At 43.3% G+C, this 25,420-nt stretch overlaps 1 protein-coding gene across 4 annotated transcripts in view; it reads right to left on the bottom strand.

Moving 5' to 3' along the window:
• The window catches only part of LOC137656057 (organic cation/carnitine transporter 2-like), a 360,410-nt gene that overhangs the window by 60,563 nt on the left and 274,427 nt on the right, over window positions 1–25,420 (bottom strand). For 2 of the 4 annotated variants that reach the window (XM_068390235.1, XM_068390244.1), the window contains exon 12: window positions 10,705–12,672. The exons of 1 other annotated variant lie outside the window; for it this stretch is intronic. In XM_068390235.1, the coding sequence (XP_068246336.1) occupies window positions 12,550–12,672 (123 nt within the window). In that variant the 3' untranslated portion in view covers window positions 10,705–12,549. Of the gene's footprint in view, window positions 1–10,704; window positions 12,673–25,420 lie in introns of those variants that run through there. One more of the 4 variants, XM_068390241.1, reaches the window with a different exon arrangement.

The following is a 25,420-nucleotide window of genomic DNA, read 5'->3' as shown; positions in this document are numbered from 1 at the left end:
TATATTAAGTCAAATTAAATTGTAATAACATCTTTACATACAATAAATCCTAAATTACATGCTTACAGAGATGGTTTCATGATTTAGGAGTCTTTTTCTATACCACAAACATGAGAAAGTAAAAATAATCTTCATTTTTACATTGCCCAATCAATAGGTCGTTTTAAAGTCAGATATTTGCAATATTCATATTTATTTACTCATTCATTTACAAATAAAGTAGCGTTTGTATACATTTATTTTATGATTTTATTTGACCGTAACAGTAGCTTCCAGATTACCCACTAGTGTTTTCTGGTGCTGTATTCAGTTTGTTTTGCTATGGACCCCGATTGAAGTACAGTAATACCTTGAGATACGAGTGTCTAACATACGAGAAATTTGAGATACGAGGAAAATTTCGTGTAAATTTTCGTCCTGAGATACGAGAAAAAATTTGAGATACAAGGCGGTTCCCTATGGAGCTGCCAGGTGGCTGAGTGTGCGGAGGTTTCTCACCAGGACAACATCGCTCGATCTTTCCCGTCGGATCTCTTTCGCGTAAAGTTATCTCCGACCATCGGCCGTAGTGTTTGCTTTTTTTTTTAAAGTGTTTTTTGCGTTAATCAGTACAGAATTAAGTGAATACGCAATGGGTCCAAAGCAAGCGAGTGCAAACAAGGGAAGTGAAAAGAAAAAGCATATGATGACAATCAAGATAAAACATGAAATAATCGAAAAACATGAGTAGTGTAAGAGTGACTGAGCTAGCTCGCCAATATGAGAGGAGTACATCAACAATATATACCATCCTCAAGCAGAAGGATGCTATAAAGAGCACCAAGCCTTCCAAAGGAGTATGGAGAGGCTTCTTTTAATATGGATAAAGGAGAAACAGTTGGCGGGAGATAACGTGACCGAGACTATCATCTGTGAAAAGGCCAGCAGAATCTACGATGACTTGAAAGGGAAGCAAGAAGCTGAGAGAGGGGAGACTTTGACGCCAATGGAAACCTTCAAAGCCAGTCGTGGCTGGTTAAATAACTTTGAAAAACGGACTGGGATACACTCAGTTGTGAGGCATGGGGAAGCAGCAAGTTCCGACTCGAAAGCCACGACAGACTTCGTCGCAACCTTTGCCTCGGTTATCATACAACATGGCTAAATCCCCCCACAAGTCTTCAACTGCGATGGAACTGGCCTTTTCTGGAAGAAGATGCCCAGGATGACATTCATCATGGCAGAGGAGAAGAGACTATCGGGCCATAAACCCATGAAGGACCGATTAACTCTAGCCTTGTGTGCCAATGCCAGCAGTGACTGTAAGGTCAAGCCACTGCTGGTGTACCACTCGGAAAACCCAAAGTATCTTGAAAGAAAAACTGCAAGTGATGTGGCTCGCTAATGCTAAGGCTTGGGTAACCCGGCATTTCTTCACAGAAAGGGTTAATCTATGCTTTAGTCCGCCACTCAAAAAACATTTGGCCAAGGAAAATCTGCCAATGAAATGTCTCCTGGTCCTCGACAATACCCCTGGTCACCCTCCTGATCTTGAAGAGGACATTCTTGATGAGTACAGATTCATCAAGGTCCTTTATCTCCCGCCCAACACCACGCCTCTCCTCCAGCCCATGGACTAACAGGTAACTTCTGACTTTAAAAACTGTACACAAAGCATTTGTTCAATAAACGCTTTGATATCACAGACAAACCAAACTCGACCTTCGGGAATTTTGGAAGGAACATTTCAATATCATCCATTGCTTAAAAATTATTGATGATGCATGGCAAGGTATCACAAGAGGAACTCTTGATTCAGCATGGAAGAAATTGTGGCCAGCTTCCGTAGCTGAGAGGGACTTTGAGGGGGGTCTAGGACAATTACCCCCCGTGGACAATTACCCCCCGTGGACAATTACCCCCCGTGGACAATTACCCCCCGTGGACAGTTACCCCCGAGGACAATTACCCCATAGGACAATTACCCCACTAGGACAGCTACCCCCCAGGACAACTCATTTTATAAATGGTTTAAAATAATTGAAAAAAAACTAATATAACATCATTTAAAATCCTTTTAATGTATATAAATACATTTACATACAATATTCTTAAAATAAAGTTGAAAAGTCATAAAAACATTAAAATGAAAAGTTTAAAAATGCAAATTATATGCAATACTTCGTAGGTATTGTACTACATCTCTATTTTCATAGTTTTTAGTGACTGAAATAATACAGTTTGTAACATCTAAATATTTCTTTCGAGATGGCTGTCCATGATAACCTGCCAAAAATTGAACCATATGTATTTGTTGCAATGAATGTTCTCTTTTAATGCATGGTAAGAACTTCCAAATATTTGGATGACAACAACCAACATTCGCCAAGAAACTCCTGTGCCACCCTTCTACGGCATTATTGGTTCTAGGAAGTTCATCTACTGTTCTGTTGTACATACTCCACAACTCAATTGAAAACAATGGTTCGCGCCTTCTGCCTCTTCGACATGGGCGTCCTAAGTATGTGTCTTCAAAGTAGTCTTGCAATGGATATGTTTCAAGCGTGAGGAATTCACACAGAGTTTCAAATGATTTTTCGACATCAGAGGACGGTACCAAAGCTAAAGCTGCTATCATTTTCGTTGTGATAGAAAACTCTATCATCTAGGTATCGCTGCTGAAATCCACAAGATTGAACTTTTCTATATAAGCTTTGGCAAAGGTGAAGAAAGCACCCCTTTATTTCGGATTGTGGGAATGCCAGTTGTAAGCTTTTAATCATACCAATTTCAAAGTCGACCATGATTGTACTAAAGAGTAGTTTTCTGGGGGGCCTGTGACGGCCGGTGAGAAAGGTCCTTCCTTATACCTTTCCTAATATAAATCTTCCAAATATACTAGAGAAAGATAAAAGCATGGAATGCAGAGGTTACAACCCTCGCGCGAACACCTTGTAGGTGTCGTGTATTAAACAAAGGCGTGTGTAAACCACTATTCACAGGTTGTCTTCCATTTAGATAATCCCTTCATCAATGGGGAGGGCCGTGACAGGCCCTAGATAACATGGTTGAACTCCCCAACGACACCTACCACGCGCGCCCTCTAGGACATCCTTCTTTAATTGGACTTGAAGCAAGCATAGTTTTTTTGGGCACAGTGTTTTTTCGAAGAATTTCTCGTTATTTCAACATGACTGACGTTGTTACTTCACCCTTACCAATGTTAAGTACCATAGTTTGTTTTGGCAGCTTTTGACAGTACCGGGCATTTGTTCTATTTCCATTATGGTGGTTTTTAGTTTTGGAAGCGATTGTCCTGCCGAGATATCGGCAGCCATTTTGGGTATGTTCGCTTCGGTAAATTTTCTAGTTAATTTTGCCCATCTGGTACTCTGTCAGATAGGTTATATCACTTACGTTTTATGGCCTTTTATGTTATCATTAATTATTATTAATTTTTACTATGGTATTTATTTGCTTACAAGTCCAATTTGGACCTACGAAGAATAGCGATTTAAGATAGCGTTTTAAAGCATAGTAACGATTTAAAGCTTAGCGATTTAGTCTGTTAATTTGTACCCTCCTGGAGGGTTCGTTTTAGACTATATCCTTGTTTTTTTGTTACGTTGTCGTTATTCTTCGTTATTACTATTACTAAGAAAAGCAATCAATTTTATTAATTTTCTTATTTATTGTGTGATGTTAATTTTTAATATGTAACCTTGAGAGCGAAAGCATAGAGTGCTCGTTTCCTGTTCTACAGGTATGAGTTATCCTTTCTCTCGTTTTCTTTGAGTAAGAGAGGTGAATTTCCCGTTCTCCGTTTTTATACAATCACGGGTTATTCAGGCCTCTTCTCAGTATCAGAATTGATGATAGTACGTTTAATATTATAAACGATTTATTGATGTGGTTACTGTTAATATAGCTAACACTATTATTAGGTACGTTAGTGTATGAGTCATTAATTGGGGTCGTTTTATACCGACACCCTTAGCTTCGCCTTGAGTTATGCTTGGCTCCGCCTTGAGTTATGCTCCGCTATAATGGATACTCATTGGGTGAGAACTAGTTATCGTTCCGGAGCAGATTTTTGGAGTGCAACGGTGAAATCCGGCACTCGGACTCCGGCTGAAGCCTTTTACACACGAACCTTTGTCATGTTTGATCACAATTACACAGTTAAGGCCCCCGTTTTCATCGTATCTCCGGCTTCACTGGAGATAACTCATTCATTGAGGATAATGTTATCGTACCGGAGACGGTCACGATATCACGATGACGGGCCTTTGCTACCGGACCTCCGGTAAAAACAGAGATCAAGCAGGAGTCCAGAACCGGAGTTAACAGTGTGATATCGATGAAGTTTAGAGATTCATGCTATGTGGTTACTGGTTTTCTATTATAATTTCTTATTTTATTAAGGTGTTAGCTACTACCATACTCACACATTAATTAAGATTTAAGTGTTTCTGATTCATAAGTCAATGACAAGAATCTCAAGGAACATCCAGACTTATGTCTTCTTTCTTTTTACAGAAAGTCCGCTGCACTGCCAGGGGCTGCTCCGCTGCCTTTACTGATCCCATGGGCCATGATCTATGCCGGGCCCATGCCCATTGCGCCATATCCTTCTCTCGGGAACCGGGACAAGCCCCCTATACGATATGGTTTCCGGAGGCATGCATGCTCTGCTATGGGCTGTCAGCCCTACTCCTGAGCGAGGAGGTAAGTTGGTTTTAGTGTCCCTGTTAATATTCTTTGCGAAGAATTAATTGCTCTTTGTATATTGACTTCAGTTTTGACTTCATCATTAATTCCCTCTCCTCTTTCAGGCTGATGATGAATCTCTCAGGGAGGCGAGAGCTACTCTCCGGCCTTGGGTGTCAGGGTTTGGGAGGAATGCGCCTGCTGGCGCACCCTATCTTCTTGATGGAGACATGGCTTCTCGCCTATTCCCAGGCTCTACTACTGCAGCAGTTCCACCGGAAACAGCGGCCCCGTTAATTGAAGTGATTAGAGAAACCATTCTAACTGAGGAAGAGGTTTTAGTGACGGAGGCCGAGCCCTACCTAGGTCTGGACGAGGAACCCATGGATGAGCAGGTAGGTGGTGTTGAGTTGGTGGACCCCCTTTCACCCCACACTCCTTCCTCTTCTACTTCCTTTCACGGCTTTGATAAACCTACGGCTTCTCCTCTAGGTTCCTCCATTCCTGTACGACCCAAGGTGAAGCCACTACGTACCTTTAAGCCTTCAGCTTTGCCATTATCAGTGTCACCGGTTCCGGGACCCTCAAAGGATCCTGATGTTCATATTGCTATACCTAAAACCGTGACTCCTAAGAAGTCAAAGTCTACTAAGTCCAGGGCTTCGTTAGAGGATCAAGCTCGGGAGCCCCCTTTATCCGCCGCCATGGTCAGGGATATTGTGAAAGAGCAGATACAACAATATCTTCAACAGTCTAGGGCAGACCGAGGAGCTATGACGGAGCTCAAAGATATGGTGGCAAGTCTCATCCGCTCCGGAACTCAGATGCCCCCTCCTTCAGCCCCGGACGCATCGAAGTTACCTCCCTTCGAGAAAAACAACCCTTGGAGGTTTGCCTTACATGCTCCATATATTGATGGTGCCATAACTCTAGAGGGCATAGGCACCCGTCCTCTAGAGGACTTAGAATTTTACCCTCCGGGACTAGAATTCCCATTCAACGGCTTCGTCCGATTGAAAGAACATGCCTTGGTTAGGTTAGACAAGGTACCGAAGGAAACGGTAATATTCCCTAAAGAGCAGGCCCAATCTTTCTGGGCCAGGACGTTGTCAGACTGGGGTTGCACTAATTCCAAGCTCACCCCACACAAAGGAGCCTACACCATATTTACAGCTTCTCCAGGTATTACCTTGCCTATTACAGATAAAGTGGCAGCTCTTACTTTTCAGGCTATCAAAGAAGGTTCTGCCATGCCAGCTCTTAAAGAGACCGATCCCACCTCCATGCTCATTCCGAGTACCGTTACTATCTGGGATGATGCCCCCGCTACTTTCACAGTAGGGAAGTTAGACCCAGACTGTGCCTCTAATCTGTTCTCCGAGAAGCTTCCTAAATTACCAGATATTCTTCTCAAGACTGAGTTTGAGGCACGGAATAGGTTGGCTAGGTCTCTCCACTCCATTACCTCCGTGGAGTCCCTAACCTCACTTTACCCGACCGAGACCATGTTCCGGGTATTCACAAAGAACCTGTCTCTGTCCTTCCAAATCGACTTACACGAGTTTTGTTCGGCTCGGGTTAGTTGCAGGAAGCACGTTCTTTCTGAGGCCACGATCAGGCATGAACCGAATAGGCTGATAGCTTCCCCCTGCTGGGGTAAGAACCTTTTTCCTCAGGAGGAGGTGAACAAGGTACTACAAGACGCTGCGAGAGCAAATCAAAATTTGCAAGTGAGGTGGGGCCTCACTGCCAAAAAGAGGGTTGAAGGGCAAAAACAAAACTTCTTCAGGAAGAAACAGAGGTTTGCCCCTTACAAGACGAGCCGAGGTCACTACCAACAATCGTCGATTGCCCACTCGTCTTCACAGTCTCCCACTGCTTCGTCTCCTCTACAGCCGAAACACCCTCAACAGGTGGTCTACCTCACTGCTCCCCCAGGTACCCAACCCAACCCCGTTTGGATGCCCTCACCCGCATACATCCCTAGCTACGGACCCTCAGGTCCCTTTCGTGGACACCAGAGAGGTAGCTACAGGGCTAGAGGACAGTTCCGTCAACGAGGCGGACCTAGGACAAGGGGTTCTCGAGGAGGGAAAGAACCTAGATTCACTCCCTCGCAATGATATAGTTCCGGTAGGGGGGAGACTTTACCATTTTCGAGACCGTTGGACCTTCAGTCCGTGGGCTCACAGCATAGTCTCCAAAGGCTTGGGGTGGAAATGGTCACGAGGTTCCCCTCCTCCACCAGTGACCTTCTTCCAGAGACCCACATCCATTCTGAGAGAGTACACCACCGAGTTACTACAGAAAAAAGCAATCAAACGGGTTCGATCGCTGAAGTTCCAAGGCCGCCTGTTCACAGTTCCGAAGAAAGGCTCGTCGGCATTGAGAGTGGTCCTGGACTTGTCAAAGCTAAATTCTTACATCCTCTGCGACAAGTTCCGGATGTTGACCATCTCTCAGGTACGTACCCTGCTTCCCCGTGGGGCCGTCACCACCTCTATCGATCTTACCGACGCCTATTATCACGTACCAATAGCTCAAACTTCTCTCCTTACCTAGGTTTCCGTCTAGGCAGGAAAGCCTTTGCATTCAAAGTCATGCCCTTCGGCCTCAACATTGCACCCAGGATATTCACGAAACTGGGAGAGACGGTGCTAGAACAACTCAGGAACCAAGGGTTTCAGATCGTTGCTTATCTGGACGATTGGCTTATTTGGGCTCGGTCAGCCCTGGAGTGCAACAGAGCTACGAAGAAAGTACTTCGTTTTCTCGCCAACCTGGGATTTCGGGTCAATCTCCAAAAATCCCGCCTACTTCCATCAGACCGCTTCGAATGGTTAGGCATACAGTGGGACCTTGCACGGCACAAGCTGGTTCTACCTCCCAAAAAGGTAAGAGAAATAGCTTCCAAGGTCAAGAATTTTCTAAAACACAGGCAGGTGTCCAGAAGAGCCTTAGAAAGAATCCTCGGCCTTCTGCAATTCGCCTCAGTAACAGATCGCCTATTGAAAGCCAAACTCAAAGACATCAATCGAGTTTGGAGAAAGAGAGCCACAGTACCTTTAAGAGACAAGGTCTCGAAAATCCCCTCTGTCTTGAAAATGAGATTACAGCCATGGTCCGAATCGAAGAACCTTTCCAAATCGGTTCCTCTTCAATTCCCACCCCCACAAGTGACAATTCATACAGACGCGTCTCTGAGTGGATGGGGGGGTTACTACGAACGTCAGATGTTTCAGGGCTCTTGGTCACCCGCCATGAAACACTTCCACATCAATGTTCTCGAAGCCATGGCAGTGTTCTTGACCCTGAAGAGGCTCTCTCCTCCGAGGTCGACCCACATCAGAGTAGTGTCAGACAGCACAGCCGTAGTACACTGCATCAACAGAGGAGGATCCAAGTCGCCCAACCTGAATCAGATCCTGGTCACTATCTTCACCTTGGCAGCAGAAAAGAACTGGTTCCTGTCAGCAACCCACCTAGCGGGAGTCCAGAATGTGATAGCGGACTCACTATCCAGGATGGAACCACTGGAATCAGAATGGTCTCTGGACATAATTTCATTCCAGTGGATACTCAGGCTGGTTCCGGGCCTTCAGGTAGATCTATTCGCAACTCAGATGAATCACAAACTTCCTTGTTATGTGACACCAAACATGGACCCTCAGGCTTATGCCATAGACGCATTAACCCTGGATTGGAACCATTGGAGGAAGATTTACCTATTTCCACCAGTGAATCTTCTAATGAAAGTATTGCACAAACTACGCTCCTTCCGGGGGACAGTGGCCTTAGTAGCACCTCACTGGCCAAAGAGCAGTTGGTTTCCTCTCCTCCTCGAGCTGAAACTCCAACCCTTCCGGATTCCATTCCCCAAACTAACCCAAGTAATTCAAACACAGACTGTGTCAGATTCCTCAAGGATAGCCAAAACCCTAACTTTGTGGACTTCATGAAGTTTGCAGCTCATAAAGACGCAAACATTGACCCGGAAAACGTTCTCTTCATCGAAGCGGACAAAAGGGACTCGACAATTCGTCAATATGATTCGGCTGTTAAGAAATTAGCAGGTTTCTTAAAGAATTCAGACCACACTCGTATGACTCCGAATTTAGCCATCTCGTTCTTTAGGTTCTTATTTGACAAGGGCTTGGCAGCTAGCACTATAACTACCATCAAGTCAGCTTTGAAGAAGATATTCCTGGTTGGGTTTAACATTAATCTAGCTGATTCCTATTTCTCATCTATTCCAAAAGCATGTGCTAGGCTTCGGCCGTTGGATCGGCCACAAAAAGTCTCTTGGTCTCTGAACAATGTCCTCAAACTCGCGTCGGACACTGACAACGAGTCCTGCTCTTATATCACTCTGCTTAGGAAGACGTTATTTCTATCAGCTATGGCCTCAGGTGCTAGAATCTCAGAACTAGCAGCGCTCTCACGTAACCCGGAAAACATAGATTTCCTCCCTACAGGCGAAGTACTGCTTACCCCAGACAGAGCTTTCCTAGCAAAAAATGAGGACCCGCAAAATAGGTGGTCCCCTTGGAAGATCATCTCTCTTCCCCAGGATCCTTCGCTGTGTCCAGTCACTACTCTCAGGACCTTTTTAGCTAAATCTGCCACCCGCTCGTCTGGCCCCTTATTTATCAGGGAACAAGGTGGTACTTTGACCATTCAAGGTATCAGACAACAAATCCTCTACTTCATTAAACATGCTAACCCGGAATCATTTCCCCATGCTCATGATATACGGTCAATAGCTACCTCTATCAATTACTTCCAGAACATGGACTTTGATGACCTTAAAAAATACACGGGTTGGAAATCTCCTATGGTTTTCAAACGCCACTATCTAAAGAACTTACAGGCCCTTAAATACCCTACGGTTGCAGCGGGGAGTCTTATCTCCCCCCATTAATCTCTGATTATTTCTTTATTCCATCTCTTCTCTCCTCCCTCCTGACCACCTCTCACACCACGTCGCCACTCTCCTGGGTGGTTCGTTAGCCCTAAGTTATTTTGCCATGTTTAATTGTTATGATTTAACTGTTATTGTAATTACCATTCCTGTAAAGTTTAGATATGCTTAGACATGTAAGGTTGATTCCTTTCACGACGGGACACTCAGGTGATCCCTGGTCCTCATATTATTTTAGCATTACATCCCCTATGCCTATGGCTAGTTTATGATTTATGTTTACTTACAGTATTATATTATTGCCTTACATGGTGTTTGTTTTCTCCTTATTATGTTATTAATTTATTGGGCTTGGAAGGCATTCTCTGGTACATTCTCACCGGCCGTCACAGGCCCCCCAGAAAAGGGATTTTGACGAAGGAAAAATCTATTTCTGGGAAGAGGCCTGTGACGCCCGGTGAAACCCTTCCCGGTTATTTGATACGGACCCCACCCCTCTTTTTCCTTGCCAAGCCATATGTTCTTGCAGAAGGATGTCCTAGAGGGCGCGCGTGGTAGGTGTCGTTGGGGAGTTCAACCATGTTATCTAGGGCCTGTCACGGCCCTCCCCATTGATGAAGGGATTATCTAAATGGAAGACAACCTGTGAATAGTGATTTACACACGCCTTTGTTTAATACACGACACCTACAAGGTGTTCGCGCGAGGGTTGTAACCTCTGCATTCCATGCTTTTATCTTTCTCTAGTATATTTGGAAGATTTATATTAGGAAAGGTATAAGGAAGGACCTTTCTCACCGGGCGTCACAGGCCTCTTCCCAGAAATAGATTTTTCCTTCGTCAAAATCCCTTAATTAGAGCGCAACGTCAGTTTAAGGACAGTTTTGCGAATTTTGTATTTAAATGATTTTTTATACATTAAAAATAATTTAAACTTTGTTATATTAGTTTTATTTTTATTATTTTGAACCATTTATAAAATGAGTTGTCCTGGGGGGTAGCTGTCCTAGAGGGGTAGCTGTCCTAGAGGGGTAATTGTCCTAGGGGGTGATTGTCCTCGGGGGTAACTGTCCACGGGGGGTAATTGTCCTGATACCCTTTGAGGGGTTCGATACAACAGACCCTGATGACCACGAACCTATTGTGGTGGATGAAATCGTGTCTCTTTGGAAAGTCCATGGGGCTGGAGGTAGATGAGGCAGATGTGAACGACCTTATTGAGGAGAATCAGGAAGAGCTCACAACACAGAAATTGATCGAGCTCTAGGAGATGCAACATTCGGAGGTGTTGCAAGAGCTCAGTAGCGAGGAGGTGGTGGAAGATGAGGGCCGCCTTTCTACGATGGAAATCAAAGACATGTTAGCGAAGTGGCAGGAGTTTTCTAATTTTATGGAAAAGAGGCACCCGGACAAGTTGGCGTGTGGTCGTGCGTTAGCCTTTTGTGACGACACTTACGTACGTCATTTTCGCAACATTTTGAAGGGGAGACAAAAGCATACATTCCTAGATAGATTCCTTTTAAAAAGGCCAGCAAAAAGTGAAGGTGAAAGCGAGGCAAAAAGAGCCAATCCGGAAGAAGAAAAGTAAAAAAATGAAAATGAAAACAAAATTAGAATTAAGTTTAATGTACCGTAAGATTAACATTTATTTTTAAGTGTGTGTACAGTAAGCTAATTTCATTTAAGATAAATTTAAAGTTGCTAATTTCATTTAAGTTAAATTTAAAGTTTAAGTTATGTTAAGTAGTGTTACAAAAGTGTTGCCATCAAGTCTCTCTCCTCCCCGTCCTCTCTCACTACTCCTCCGCACACACTGCCGTTAGCCGCTACTGTCTGTCTCGAAGGTAAGAACTCTATAATAATGTTACATTCCATTGAGGATCATAATCAGTACATAGGATTTTTGTTATTTTGTGAGCGTAGAATGTGAATTAGAATAATTAAAAACTTGTTTTTCCACTGTAATAGGTGTCTTTTCAGAGGGTGGTAACGAACTAATTTTTTTTTAGTTTTTTATATGGAAAAAATTGATCTGAGATACGAGCAAATTCACGCATGAGCTTGGTCCCGGAATGCATTAATCTCGTATCTCAAGGTATTACTGTATTCTTTATTTTCGCAAGTTTCATTTTACATTTCTTAGGTATAATACTCATTTACGTGAGTGTCATTTAATTTAATTCCTTACTTGTCATCCCAAGGTGAAGAACAAAAGACTGATAATCTCAGCTACTCGTTTGGATACTAGCCACATGTGTGGCATAGATTGTAGGCTTATAGCCTATAGAATTCAATATAATTTTGCTCGATTTTCTGCATAGGTTAACTTTTTGCGATATAATGGACTATCGGTGGTACTGGACACCTCCCCCTTACTAATCCGTTATTGCGAGGTTCTAATGTAAACAAATCAGCCTCAATGCTCTTCACTATTTTAAGTTGGTGAAAATAATTTCTACTAATAACTTTAATATGTATTGTGGTACAAAATATTTCGATAATATGAACTTAATAAAGGTAATTAACATGCTTCCAGTATAAAGAAATTAAAGAAAACAATAAAATTCTAAAATTTATAACAAAAAATATCTACAATTGAACATTAGTAACAACATTTACACATTAATATAAAAAAAGATGAACTAATGATATCTAGAGATATATTTTTTTGTGATTCTCAATCACTTATCATGGCAAAATTAAAAGACAAGCACTTGCTCCCTTCCACCAAATTAACAAGACCATATGCTACAACATAATGTAGTCGACGAATGAAAATTTTCTACAATGTACATCAGTAACATTTACACACAAAAGACAAAACATTAAATGAAAAAAAAAAACACAAATACACATATCTACAAAATTACACAATTACACTAAAACTACACTAAAACAAAAAATTATTTTTCTAAAATGTTTAATTTCGCTTAAAAGATTCAGTAACGGACGTTATCCGGAAGTTCCTCATCCTTTGTTTCTGGCAGAGTGATGCACAATGCTGCCGCAATGATAGAAATTGTTCCAAATGTCACAGAGGGCGCCCAGGTGGCTTTCTCAACCTGCAGGAGGAATTGGTTTAAGGTATAATGTATTCTACACAATGTAAAACCTCCCGTATAAAGGACTGTGCATTCATAGACTTTCTACTGGTCTTCTTACTCTACTATCACCATTACAGTGCTACTGTAATTACCACTGCTACAAATAGTGGTACTGAAAGTAATGTTACTCGTACTACTTCTTTTTGCTAGAAAAAATCTACGATTGCAAATAAAAAAAATGGGAGGAAATCCTTCAAGAATTTTGGGGAGCTGTCTGTCCTGAGAAATGGTCTTGAACATTGTTTTCCTGTCTGATCTCAAGTAGGTGTCTCTAGCCTTAAATTTTTTTAACAAAGATTTAATTAAATATTTTTAACAAAGATTTAATTAAATATTTTTAACAAAAATTTAATGTACATTAAAGTCTTTATTTCTGATTTAAATATCAATCTCTGACAATATTTTATGAGCTCATCATGTAAACATATAAAAAAATTTTCATAATTCTGATCACCATTTACATTTGGATTTTTCCAGAGTCTACCAACTGTCCTGCAGCACTAGCTATGTAATTAATTGTAACACCATTACTTTTTCTTTTGTAAAGCTTAATACTATGCTTTAATGTACAGTTTCTAACAGTTGTGACCAAATTATGAAATTATTTTCCCAATCAAATATTTAAATCAGTGGAACTTCATTCGAGCAAACTTGGTGCAAATGCATTTTTGTTGAAAGCTCATTTCAAACTTTATTTTACTTTATGTAACACATCTCGATTTTTTCAATATAGATTATAGTTTATTCATAATTTCACTTTACCTTTTTCCCTACAGGGCTGCCTTCTTCCCTGCAGCTCTTGGCTTGTGCCATTCTACTTTACCTGCTACGTTTTAACAATTTTAATAATAATAATATCAATTATCTATAACCAAACATTTTCCATCAATCGTATATAAAATTTCTTATTTTACTATGCTTTCTAAAATGATATCTCATCTGCCAGATAGTGTTTGCAATGATACTTTTTCCATTCTTAAAATATTATACTATTATGTTAGAGACAGCCTGAGTTTCTAGTAATCATGAATCAAACCAATTGGAAAATTAAAAAGAATCATAGGAACTTGAAGGTACTAACCAGCAACAACTACAACTATTACTACAAATAACATAAAAAATCAGATACAGAAAAAAAATGAATAATTACTGCATTACAACCATCTCAGCAACGAATGACGAGTGGTTTTGTATGCTACTGATTCTACACGCACTACTAGTTATATCACCAAAAAGCAATATTATCAATGATGGCTGGCATTAGAGTGTAAGTGTCAACATACTAGAATAAATAATTAAATCATCACCTTATACATTTACCATAAAGAAAACTGAGCAAGTTGCATCTACAATATCATGCTCTGTCACATCAAGTAAAAATAGAAATACAGTATACTGAAAAACTAATAACAGTGGCAGTGGAACTCTCAACTATATTGACAACATGACATACAGCCTCCCAAACATAAAAAGGGTAAAATACAAAATTCAGAAGAAATATCAGAGCATATAATCATATGCTTTAGATTAGTGAATCAATCACTAATGACATTGGTTATATTTACTTTTCTAAACATAAAATCTGTAGGGTCAAGAAAATGGAGACTGAATACGGTAAAGAGGATTTTACCATCACTTGCCATGGTGACAATATTAAATTATCAAAATCTCATTTATTTGCATGTAAGATTTCTTTTTCATCTGTAAAAGTCAAAACTACAGTAATACCGGTTTACGATTAAATTTGGATACGATCATACAAATAATAATCAGTTTACGAATATTGCATCGGCCTGCGAGCAGGAATTTCCCTTTGTATGTGCATTTCTTGTGAAAAAGAACTTACAAGACGGGAATAATATTAGACACCTAATTGGCATGCATAAAACACGTAGTGTTCATGTGATTTTCACTCAATTTTCATGACATTTAAAAAGAATGGCAAAAGCATTCATCTCTAGATAGGTTCCTTGACAAAATTGAATGCAAGTGTAAAATAAGACGACCAAGTGTCCATAAAGCATAAATCAGGCGATTACGTTAGTGATAGTTAAATGTCACTCAAGCGAGAGAACTCCTCCTCCTCTCTCGTTGCCCTCATATCAGCCATGACTCTTCTCAGAGGTAAAGTGCAAGTTAATTTGTCAATACTTTAATTCATTTCTTATGTTAGTTATAATTTGTTCACTTAAATTCCACAACAATCTTTAAAAAGGAGTGTATACCATACTGTACGTGTATTTATGGACATGTGGAAAACATCGTAATTTTTTTTCATTTCTTATGCATTTTTTTTTTTAAATAGAAGCATTTTAAGTTGCAAGCTAGCTTCCAGAATGAATTAAACTCATACAATGTGTACTACTGTATATGAATGTACAACATTGTGTGGTTCTTTTCTATATCATACTTTTCTATAGAATAGTAAAGAAATTCGTACACATTGAGACATTACCTAATTCAGAAATGCTTTTGTAAACCCTATATTTAATTTTTGAACAACCTAGTGCCTGTTGATGGACTGTATTTTTATGGACATTTAAGCCCCATCCCTTCTGTAAAAATTCAATTACTTGCCATTAACAATCAGACACATTGAGAGGAGTGTCGGGCATCACTGGATCAGATAGATACGGTGAGGAGGGATTTGGGTGGGGAGGGGGACTGGAAGAAGCAGCAAGAAATATAAATATATTAAGTTGACCCGAGAGGCCAGCCCTGCTATACAGGGGGACTGACAAGGTTTAGACCTAAAGAAGATTGATCGATTGATTATTAGATATCTGGCATTGTAAAAGCAATGTAAAGAAAAGAACAAAGACAAATTGGAGATAATCTAGTTGGCTATTGGGCCATCTAACTTACCAATAATTTTAATCTAGTTTTAGCTGACTATCTTCCTGTTTATCACAAATCATTGTATTACAAGATGTTTGATTTATTGCATACTTCAAAGCATCAATGTTTTTCCAAAAACTTTTACATTTCCACTTTACTGAGGACCAAACATTCGACTTTAATCAAGTCTGTAAGTGAAAAATGGAGTTTTTATGATAAAACAAAGTTTTATGAATACTTACCTGGCAGTTATATATATATATAGCCGAGTCTCCGACTGCGGCAGAATTTAATCGAAAATCGCGGCAACCGCCTTGTGGTGGTTGTGTGGTTAGATGGTTAACAACCCTTACAGGGTGGTACTTGGAATCATTCCCGTTTTCTGTTCCTCAGATTATCTTTGCCCGACCTGTCTCCTGAGGGGAGGTGGGTGGGCTTTAAAATATATATATAACTGCCAGGTAAGTATTCATAAAACTTTGTTTTATCATAAAAACTCCATTTTTATGAATAGAACTTACCTGGCAGTTATATATATATAGCTGATTCACACATTTGGAGGAGGGAAACAGACAGAAAAACATAGTTGGGGAAACAACAAAAGAGTTGTAGGAGAACAAACACCTTGATTCCTTACCTGCTAAGGTAGGTGACTTCAAAGGTAACTGCCTCTAGAGTCGCTTTCCCTTAGGAGTGTTCAGCCAGGAGTAGACCTGCTACGCTGCAAACAACTCAATCGAGTCTGTCAAAGGGGTAGGACCAACAACTTGACTAGACTTCAGAAAACTACCTTCTCAACCTTACAAAAGCTAACCATCTAACCTTGCAGAAATAGATATAAACTATCTATCTGGACTGAGGGAACCGTACCACAGGACGAGGACCTCAGACAACCATAAAAAACACAAACCCATATACAAGTACATAAACTAAGGTTGAGTGGGGGTAGTAACTCCTTTGCCTAATACAGAAGCCGCAGCTACGTATGGGCCCAAGGTATAACACTTGTCATAGTCCACTCTTACCTCTCTGAGGTAATGAGAAGCGAAGACAGAGTTGCTCCTCCAGAACGTTGCGTCCATGATCTGCTTAACTGACATATTTTTACGGTATGCCAGCGAAGCAGCAATGGCCCTTACTTCGTGAGCCCGTACTTTTAACAGGGCGAAGTTTTCTTCCTCACAAAAGAGGTGGGCTTCCCTAATAGTTTCCCTCAGGAAAAAGGACAAAGCGTTCTTTGACAGGGGTTTTTGAGGATCCTTCACCGAACACCATAAGGAGTTGGAAGCACCCCTCACGCTCTTAGTGTGGGCCAAATAAGCCTTGAGAGCCCTAACCTGGCAGAGGAGGCTTTCCTGTTCCTGACCTACTAGATTCGTGAGGTTAGGGACTTCAAAAGTCCTAGGCCAGGGTTTCGAAGGGTTCTCATTCTTGGCGAGAAAGTCGAACCTCAAGGCACAAACCGCTCCATTTAGGGTGAAGCCTACACGCTTCTCGATTGCCTGGACCTTGCTGATCCTCCTGGCAGTCCCTAGAGACAAAAGGAAGAGGGTTTTCTTAGTCACATCTCGCAGAGAAGCTTGCGAGATAGGCTCAAACTTCCTGGAGCACAAAAACTTAAGCACCACATCCAGGTTCCAAGAAGGGGGTCTTAAGTGCACCTGCTTCGTTGTCTCAAAAGACCTAATGAGGTCCTGCAAGTCCTTATTCTGAGATAACTCTAAGCCTCTATGCCTAAAGACGGTTGAGAGCATGCTCCTGTATCCTTTAATGGTAGATACAGCCAGCTTAGCATCCTGCCTGAGGTACAAAAGAAAGTCTGCAATCTGGCTTAGAGAGGTAGCGGACGAGGAAACCTTGCGCCTCCTGCACCAAACTCTAAAGGTCTCCCACTTTGACTGGTAGACTCTTTGTTAAGAGATCCTCCTTGCCCTGGCAATAGCTTTCGCCGCTTGTGCCGAAAAGCCTCGAGATCTAACGAGCTTCTCGACAGTCTGAAGGCAGTCAGATTGAGAGCGAGGGGGTTTTGGTGAAATCTCTCGAAGTGGGGTTGTCTGAGAAGATCTGGACTTGCTGGGAGTCTTCTTGCAAAGTCCATCAGCAACCCTACCACTTCGGTGAACCATTCCCTCGCAGGCCAGAATGGAGCCACTAGGATCATTCGTCCCGAATCGAGGAGACCGAATTTCCTGACAACCAGATTGATGATCTTGAACGGGGGAAAGGCATACATGTCCAGCCCCGTCCAATCCATCAAGAAGGCATCCACTGCAACAGCTTCCTCGTCCGGGACTAGGGAGCAGTAGTTGGGGATCCTCTTGTTTAGACCGGAGGCGAAAAGGTCTATTACTGGTCTGCCCCACAACTTCCAGAGGCTCCGACAGACATGCGGGTTGAGAGTCCACTCTGTAGGAAGGATCTGTCCCCTCCTGCTGAGCATGTCTGCCCTGATGTTTCTCTGCCCTTGAACAAACCTTGTCAACAGCTGGGTCTCGTTCTCGTTCGCCCAGAGGAGAAGCTCTCTCGCAGTGAGAACAGAGAGAGGGAGTGAGTTCCCCATTGCTTCCTTATGTACGCGAGAGCTGTGGTGTTGTCGGAATTGATCTCCACAGTCTTTCCCGACACCGAGGTTTTGAAGGCCTTGAGCCCTAACAAAATGGCCATCAATTCCTTCCTGTTGATATGCCAACTGACCTGACTCCCTTCCCAAATACCTGAGACCTCTTTGTTCCCTAGTGTTGCTCCCCAGCCTGACTCGGACGCGTCTGAGAATAACACTAGGTCGGGGTTCTTCTTGAACAAAGAGATCCCTTTTCCCAACAGAGCTGGGTCCAGCCACCACATTAAAAGATCCTTGATCTCTGTCGGAATGGTTAAAGAAAAAGTGTCCTCCTGGATCTTTCAGTTCCAAACCTTTGCGAGGAAGTGTTGCAGAGGCCTTAGGTGCAGTCTCCCCAAAGGGACAAACTGCTCCAGGGAGGATAGAGTTCCCAGCAGACTCATCCACTCCTTCGCTGAGCATTCCTGCTTCCTCAAAAAGTCTTTGACTTTGTCCAGGCCCCTGGTCTGCCTCTCCTGGGAGGGAGAAGCCTGAAAAAGGACTGAATTCAGAACTATCCCCAAATAGAGAAGTCTGATTCGGCTCGGTCTGAGACTTCCCCCAGTTGACGATGAGTCCTAGGTCCTGAGTGATCGTATAAGTTTTCATTAGGTCCTCCAGACATTTCTCTTTCGACTGTGACTGGATCAGCCAGTCGTCTAGATAGGAGACCCTTATCCCCTCCTGGTGTAACCAGCCTGCCACATTCGCCATTAGTCTGGTGAAAACTTGGGGAGCTGTGCTGAGACCGAAGCAAAGTGCCCTGAACTGGAAGCACTTGCCCTGGAACACAAACCTCAGATATCTCCTCGAAGACGGATGAATGGGGACGTGAAAATAAGCGTCCTGCAGGTCGAGAGAAACCATCCAGTCTCCTGGACGAACTGCAGCCAGCACTGACTGAGTCGTCTCCATGGAGAACTTTGTTTTCTCCACGAAGGCGTTCAGAGAGCTGACATCTAGGACTGGTCTCCATCCACCCGAGTTCTTTGGAACCAGAAACAGGCGATTGTAAAAGCCTGGGGAGGCGAGGTCTTGAATTGGCTTTATTGCTCCCTTGACCAACATCTGGTCGACTAGCTCCAGAAGAGCCTCTCGTTTCCCCGCGTCGGTGTACTGAGCCACTAAGGCTAGGGGAGAGTCTGAGAGAGGTGGTTTCTTTAAAAAGGGGATCTTGTAACCTTCCTTGACGACTGAGAGGGACCAGGTGTCCGCCCCTCTCCTTTTCCAAGACTGCCAAAAACGAGACAGTCTTGCCCCTACTGGTGTCTGGAGGACTTCCATCTCATTTTTTGGACCGGGGCCTAAACGCACCCCTGCTGGTCCTTGGACCTGACTCTTGTCTTCTCCCCCTAAAATCCGCTCTCGAGGAGATCCTGCCCCGAAAGGGCTGTTGAAACTTCTTCTCCTCCTTCTTCAGAGGAGCAGGAGCAACAGGTAAGGTCTTTCTAGCAGACCGAGACAAAGGTCCTGAGTAGCCTTCTGAGCCAGAGAAAGGGAGATATCTCTGACCAGAGCTTCAGGAAAAAGATGACGTGAAAAAGGGGCGTAAAGTAGCTCCGACTTCTGGGCAACAGTCACAGATCTAGAGGTGAAGGAGCACAAAAGGGCCCTCTTCTTTAAGACCCCTGCTGAGAAAAGGGAAGCCAATTCATTAGCTCCATCCCTTAGAGCTTTGTCCATGCAGGACATGATACTCGTCAGGTCCTTCGTGTCCTCCAGGAGTTCAGACTTCCTGGCCAGAGTCCCGAGAGACCAGTCCAGGAAGCTGAAAACCTCGAAAACCCTGAAAATTCCCTTGACGAGGTGATCAAGCTCCGACATGGACCACATCACCTTGGCAGAGTTTAAAGCATGCCTTCTTGCCGAGTCCACAAGAGCCGAGAAGTCACATTGGGAGGAGGAAGGCACTCCTAACCCCAAAGGTTCCCCTGTCTCATACCACATACCGGCCTTGGAAGCGAGCCGAGATAGTGGAAAAGAAAAGGTGGTCTTGACAGCTTGTCTCCGTTCCTTCATCCAATCATCCACTTTAGCGAGAGCTTTCCTGGCCGAAATTGAAAGTTTCATTTTGATGAAGGCCGAAGACTTAGTAGCTTTCTTCCTGGTAAATTGAGACTGAGGAGAACGAGGGGCCGAAGGTTGAAATTCCTCCCCATAAAGTTCCAAAAGAGAGCGAGAAAGAACCTTGTAATCGCTCGAAGAGTCGGCAGGCTTTTCTTCCTCTTCCGAAATATCCTCGAGGTCCTGCTCAAGGATAACATCCCGAAGAGTTGGGCTGCCAGCAGTCTGGCAGCGAGAGCTGTTTGAATCCTGGTGCCGAGCGCCGCTAACATCCAGTCGGCGAGAAGCGGTATCGTCACGATGACGAGAAGCGGTATCGTCACGATGACGAGAGGCAGTATCGTCACGATGACGAGAAACGGAAGCGTCCTGAAGATGCAGGCTGCCGTCGCCTTGAAAATGCAGACTGCATTCATCTTGTTTCCTAAGGAACGAGGCAGTAACGTCCAGGCGTTTCGAAAGGGAAACGGAATCGTCACGGCGCCGAGAACGAGAGGCAGTATTGTTCTGGCGCCGGGAGAGGGGGGAAGGAAATTCCTGGCAGCGTGCCGATGAAGAGGGTGTGCGTTGTCGTACGGCCGACAAAGTGCGCAGAGGTTTCTTGGGAGAGATACTAAAATCTCTCTTAGAAGAAGATCTCTTAACAGGCAAAGAGACGTCCTTACGTCTGACGGACTGAGAAGGGTGGCTGAAAGCTTTAACTAACGATGAAAGTTGTTCCTGCATAACAACCATGAAAGCTTTAGCAACCTCCGCTGGCTCTCGCGGTGCCGAAGACGGCAGTTGTCGTACGGCTTGACTGGGAGCGCTGGCAGAAGAAGCAGGGAGTCTAGCAGGATTAACTGGGCTAAGGACTCTCTGTTTCGCCCTTTTAACAGGAACATCGAAATTGTCTTCCGAAGGATCAGGGTCTCTGCTACTCGAACCGGGAGAGAGAGAGCGAGACTGCACGTCCCGGTTCCACCCTCTCTTCATTGGTCTTGATTCGTAACGCCAATTACGTCTGGGAGAACGATCAGGCGAAGACACAAACGTATCCGACACGCCTTTCCTACGGCGGTCAAGAGCAGCCTGGGAGATCGCAACAGGACTGTCTGAGGCGACGACTGACCGAGGATAAGCACCTCTCACCCCCTTTCGGCTTTCGACGTACCTTCTCCCTTGGTCCTGGGAGGTTGGTAGAGGTCTAGACATAGGGGTATGACAGATTCGATCAGTCGCCACCTCCACTGCACTTTCACAAGCACTAATTTCACCTACACCCTTACCTTTAAAGGCCTCCAACTGTGCTTTAATGGCTTCCAATTCAGCAGCTAATTTAGCATACCCAGGGTCATCCGTAGGCACAGATCCTGTAGAAGGGGCAGGAGTCACTACATTTGGGGAAGGAATACCTTCCAAAGGGGTTACAAGCAAAGGGTCAATAGATAAATCTAAGCTAGGCTCACTAGCAGACTTTGACTTTGATTTAGCTCTTCTAACTCTATCAATCTCAAGTTTGCGCACATAGCCCTTCATAGCTAACCAATCATCATCACTTAAAACCTCGCATTCCTTGCACTTATTATCTAAAGCACATTCAAACCCCCTGCAACCCATACAGATAGTGTGAGGGTCAACCGAAACTTTCGGCAACCTCACCTTGCAAATATCATTCGCACAAAAACTATAATGAATTTTCTCACTCATGATAATAAAGGAAAAAAGACAAAAAAACAAAAACAACACAATTGCCAAATCCCAACACAGTGTACTTCACCAAAAACGAAGTCCAAAAAGGCGATGAAGGGAAAGCGATCCGAAAAAACTCTGAAAGGCGGACCAACGATATTGTCGATCCGGCCGGCAGAGATAATCTGAGGAACAGAAAACAGGAATGATTCCAAGTACCAACCTGTAAGGGTTGTTAACCATCTAACCACACAACCACCACAAGGCGGTTGCCGCGATTTTCGATTAAATTCTGCCGCAGTCGGAGACTCAGCTATATATATATATAACTGCCAGGTAAGTTCTATTCATAAAAATTAGTTATGTTGAGCTAACACTACAGTCAATAGAAAGATTGAGCCATCTCCTCAAATTCCTACTTTGTAAAAAATAAGAGAATATTCTCGATACGTTTAATGTACCATTCAAAATACTTTAATTTTCTAAGTAAACAAGCCAAGTTTCCCTTACGTATCCAGTACTTTCCATCTTAGAAGATTTCACAAAAACCAGATTTCAAAAAAACAGGAATTGTCCAAAGCTTTAAAAACAGTTAGTTTGAAATAAAACCATATTTCTCCAGTCATTCCTCTTTCTTTCTCTCAGATGTATATCATCCAAACTGATCCAAATTCTTTCCTAGTTTATATCCAACCAAGTCTTGGATGTTGTATGCAGCGAAAGGACGATTTTTCAGGCTGAACAAGAGTACCGTGATATACATCAAGAAGGAAGAAAAATAAGATTCATGCCCTCGCACAATACAAAGATTGTATCTTAGGTGAGGGAAAAAGGGCATGATCTGAATGTAAAATATTTTTAATTTAAAATAAATTTTTTAATATACTTACCCGGTGGATATATATGAAGCTAACATCGACGGTCGGCAGATTCAAAACTCACGGGCGATCACTATGCTGGTTGGCAGGGTGTACACTAGCGCAAACTGTCGGCAGGATACCAAATATATTCCGATACCATCCAGTTCTTCTCAGCCCGTAGGGTCTCTAGAGGGGCGGAAGGGAGGGAGTAAAATAATATATATCCACCGAGTAAGTATACTCAAAATTTTATTTTAAATTGAAAATATCATTTTTAAATATTTAACTTAGCCGGTGGATACAAATGAAGCTGATTCACACCCCTGGTCCCTGCGTGCGAGATGAACTTCTGCAGTACCTTGTGTAGGATCTTGAAAGGAGGAAAGGCATAGATTTCCAGATGGGACCAGTCCAGAAGAAAAGCATCTATGTGGGCTGCTTCTGGATCTGGGACAGGAGAGCAGTAAGTGGGAAGCCTCTTTGTCAAGGAAGTCGCAAACAGGTCTATGGTAGGGCGACCCCAGACCCTCCATAGCTTTTCGCACATGTCTTGGTGAAGAGTTCACTCCGTGGAGATGACCTGACCCATCCTGCTGAGGCAGTCTGCTCTCACATTCTTCTCTCCTTGCACAAATCTTGTCATAAGGGAGATATTTCTTTCCTTTGACCAAATGATAAGGTCCTTTGCGGTGACGAAAAGGGAGTGAGAGTGGGTCCCTCCCTGTTTCGCGATATAGGCTAATGCCATGGTATTGTCTGAATTCACTTGTACCACACTGTTCCTCATCAGATTCTCAAAATTTTTCAAGGCCAGATGGACTGCCAGAAGCTCCTTGTGATTTATATGGAGTTCTTTCTGATCTTTGGACCAAGGACCGGAGCATTCTCGATCTTCCAGAGTCACTCCCCAACCCGTGTCCGATGCGTCTGTATACAACACATGGTCTGGGCTCTCGGAGGCCAGTGAGAGACCCTCTCGACGTCTGAGGTTGCTATCCCACCAAGCCAGGCACGTTTTGACTGAGACTGAGATCGGAATGGAAATAGACTCTAAACCCTGCTCCTTGTTCCAATGTTGGTTTAGGTGGAACTGCAGAGGACGCAGGTTGAGTCTTCCCAGGGAGACAAATAGTTCTAATGATGAAAGGGTTCCCACGAGTCTCATCCAAACCCTTACTGAACACTTGCTCTTCTTCTGAAAGAGATGAATTTTTGAAAGAGGTTGCTCCAATCTTGTGGGCGACATAAAAGCCCGAAAAACTTGACTCTGTATCTCCATCCCCAAATATAGAATCGTCTGGGATGGAGTCAGCTGAGATTTTTCTTTGTTCACCAAGAGACCTAGCTCCTTGGCTAACTTCAATGTCCACCTGAGATCCTCCAGACAGAGGTGAAAGGACGACGCTCTGATCAACCAGTCGTCTAAATAAAGGGAGGCTCTGATCCCTGATGAATGTAGGAAGCTTGCTACATTTCTCATGAGCTTTGTAAAAACAAGAGGAGCAGGGCTGAGGCCGAAGCACAGTGCTCGGAATCGGTAAACTACATTCCCATGCATGAACCTTAGATATTTTTGGAAGGTTGGATGAATCGGGATATGGAAGTATGCATCCTGGAGGTCGAGAGAGACCATCCAGTCGCCTTCCCTTACTGCTGCTAGAACAGATTTTGTAGTTTCCATCGTGAACTTGGTCTTCACAATGAACAAGTTTAGAGCACTTACATCTGGCTCTGGTCTCCAGCCCCCCGAGTTCTTCGAAACCAGGAAGAGACGGTTGTAAAATCCTGGGGACTGAAGGTCCAAGACCTTCACCACTGGCCCCTTCTCTAATAAAAGAGACACCTGATGTTACAAGGCTTGCCTTTTTGCTTCCTCTCGATACCTGGGAGAGAGGTCTCTTGGAGTATTTACAAGAGGAGGTTTCCGTACAAATGGGATTTTGTAACCCTCCTTTAATAAAAGTACAGACCATTGATCCGCTCCCCTTCTCTCCCAAGCTTGCCAGAGAGTTGTCAGTCTGGCACCTACTGCTGTCTGAAGCCGTGGACAGTCAGACTCTGCCACGGGAGGACCTGGACCCTCTTTTCTTACCTCGTCTTCTGTCAGGTCGAGAGGTGCCTCTATTGGAGGCTCTGCCACGAAAGGGAGGAATAAATCTTGAGGCTGGTGTATCAAACTTGGGTTTGACGCTGGTAAAGGAAGGGGGCAAAACTTTGTGTGCTGTTTTGGCCACTAGGTCGTGTGTATCTTTCAACGCCAGCGGCGAAGCAATATCTTTGATAAGATCTTGTGGGAACAAAGTATTTGAAAGGGGAGCAAACATCAACTCAGACTTCTGGCACGGAGTAATTCCTAAAGAAAGGAAGAGCATAAAGATTCCCTTTTCTTTAAAACCCCCGCAGTGAAAACAGCAGCAAGCTCGTTGGAACCATCCCTAATGGCCTTGTCCATACACGACATGATTTGGATGGCAGTCTCATTGTCCGAGGGAGAAAACTTTTTGCTTAAAGCTCCTAAGGACCAATCCAAAAAATTAAAAACCTCGAAGGCACAAAATACTCCTTTCAAAAGATGATCCAGTTCTGAAGGGGTCCATAAGATCTTGGAGCGTCGCATGGCAAGACGACAGGGAGAGTCTACCAGGCTTGAGAAGTCTCCCTGGGCAGAGGCAGG

This window comes from Palaemon carinicauda, chromosome 1, assembly GCF_036898095.1.
Source record: "Palaemon carinicauda isolate YSFRI2023 chromosome 1, ASM3689809v2, whole genome shotgun sequence".
Taxonomy (NCBI): domain Eukaryota; kingdom Metazoa; phylum Arthropoda; class Malacostraca; order Decapoda; family Palaemonidae; genus Palaemon; species Palaemon carinicauda.
The sequence above is the reverse complement of the archived record's forward strand: the minus strand, read 5'-3'. Positions and strand labels throughout refer to the sequence as shown.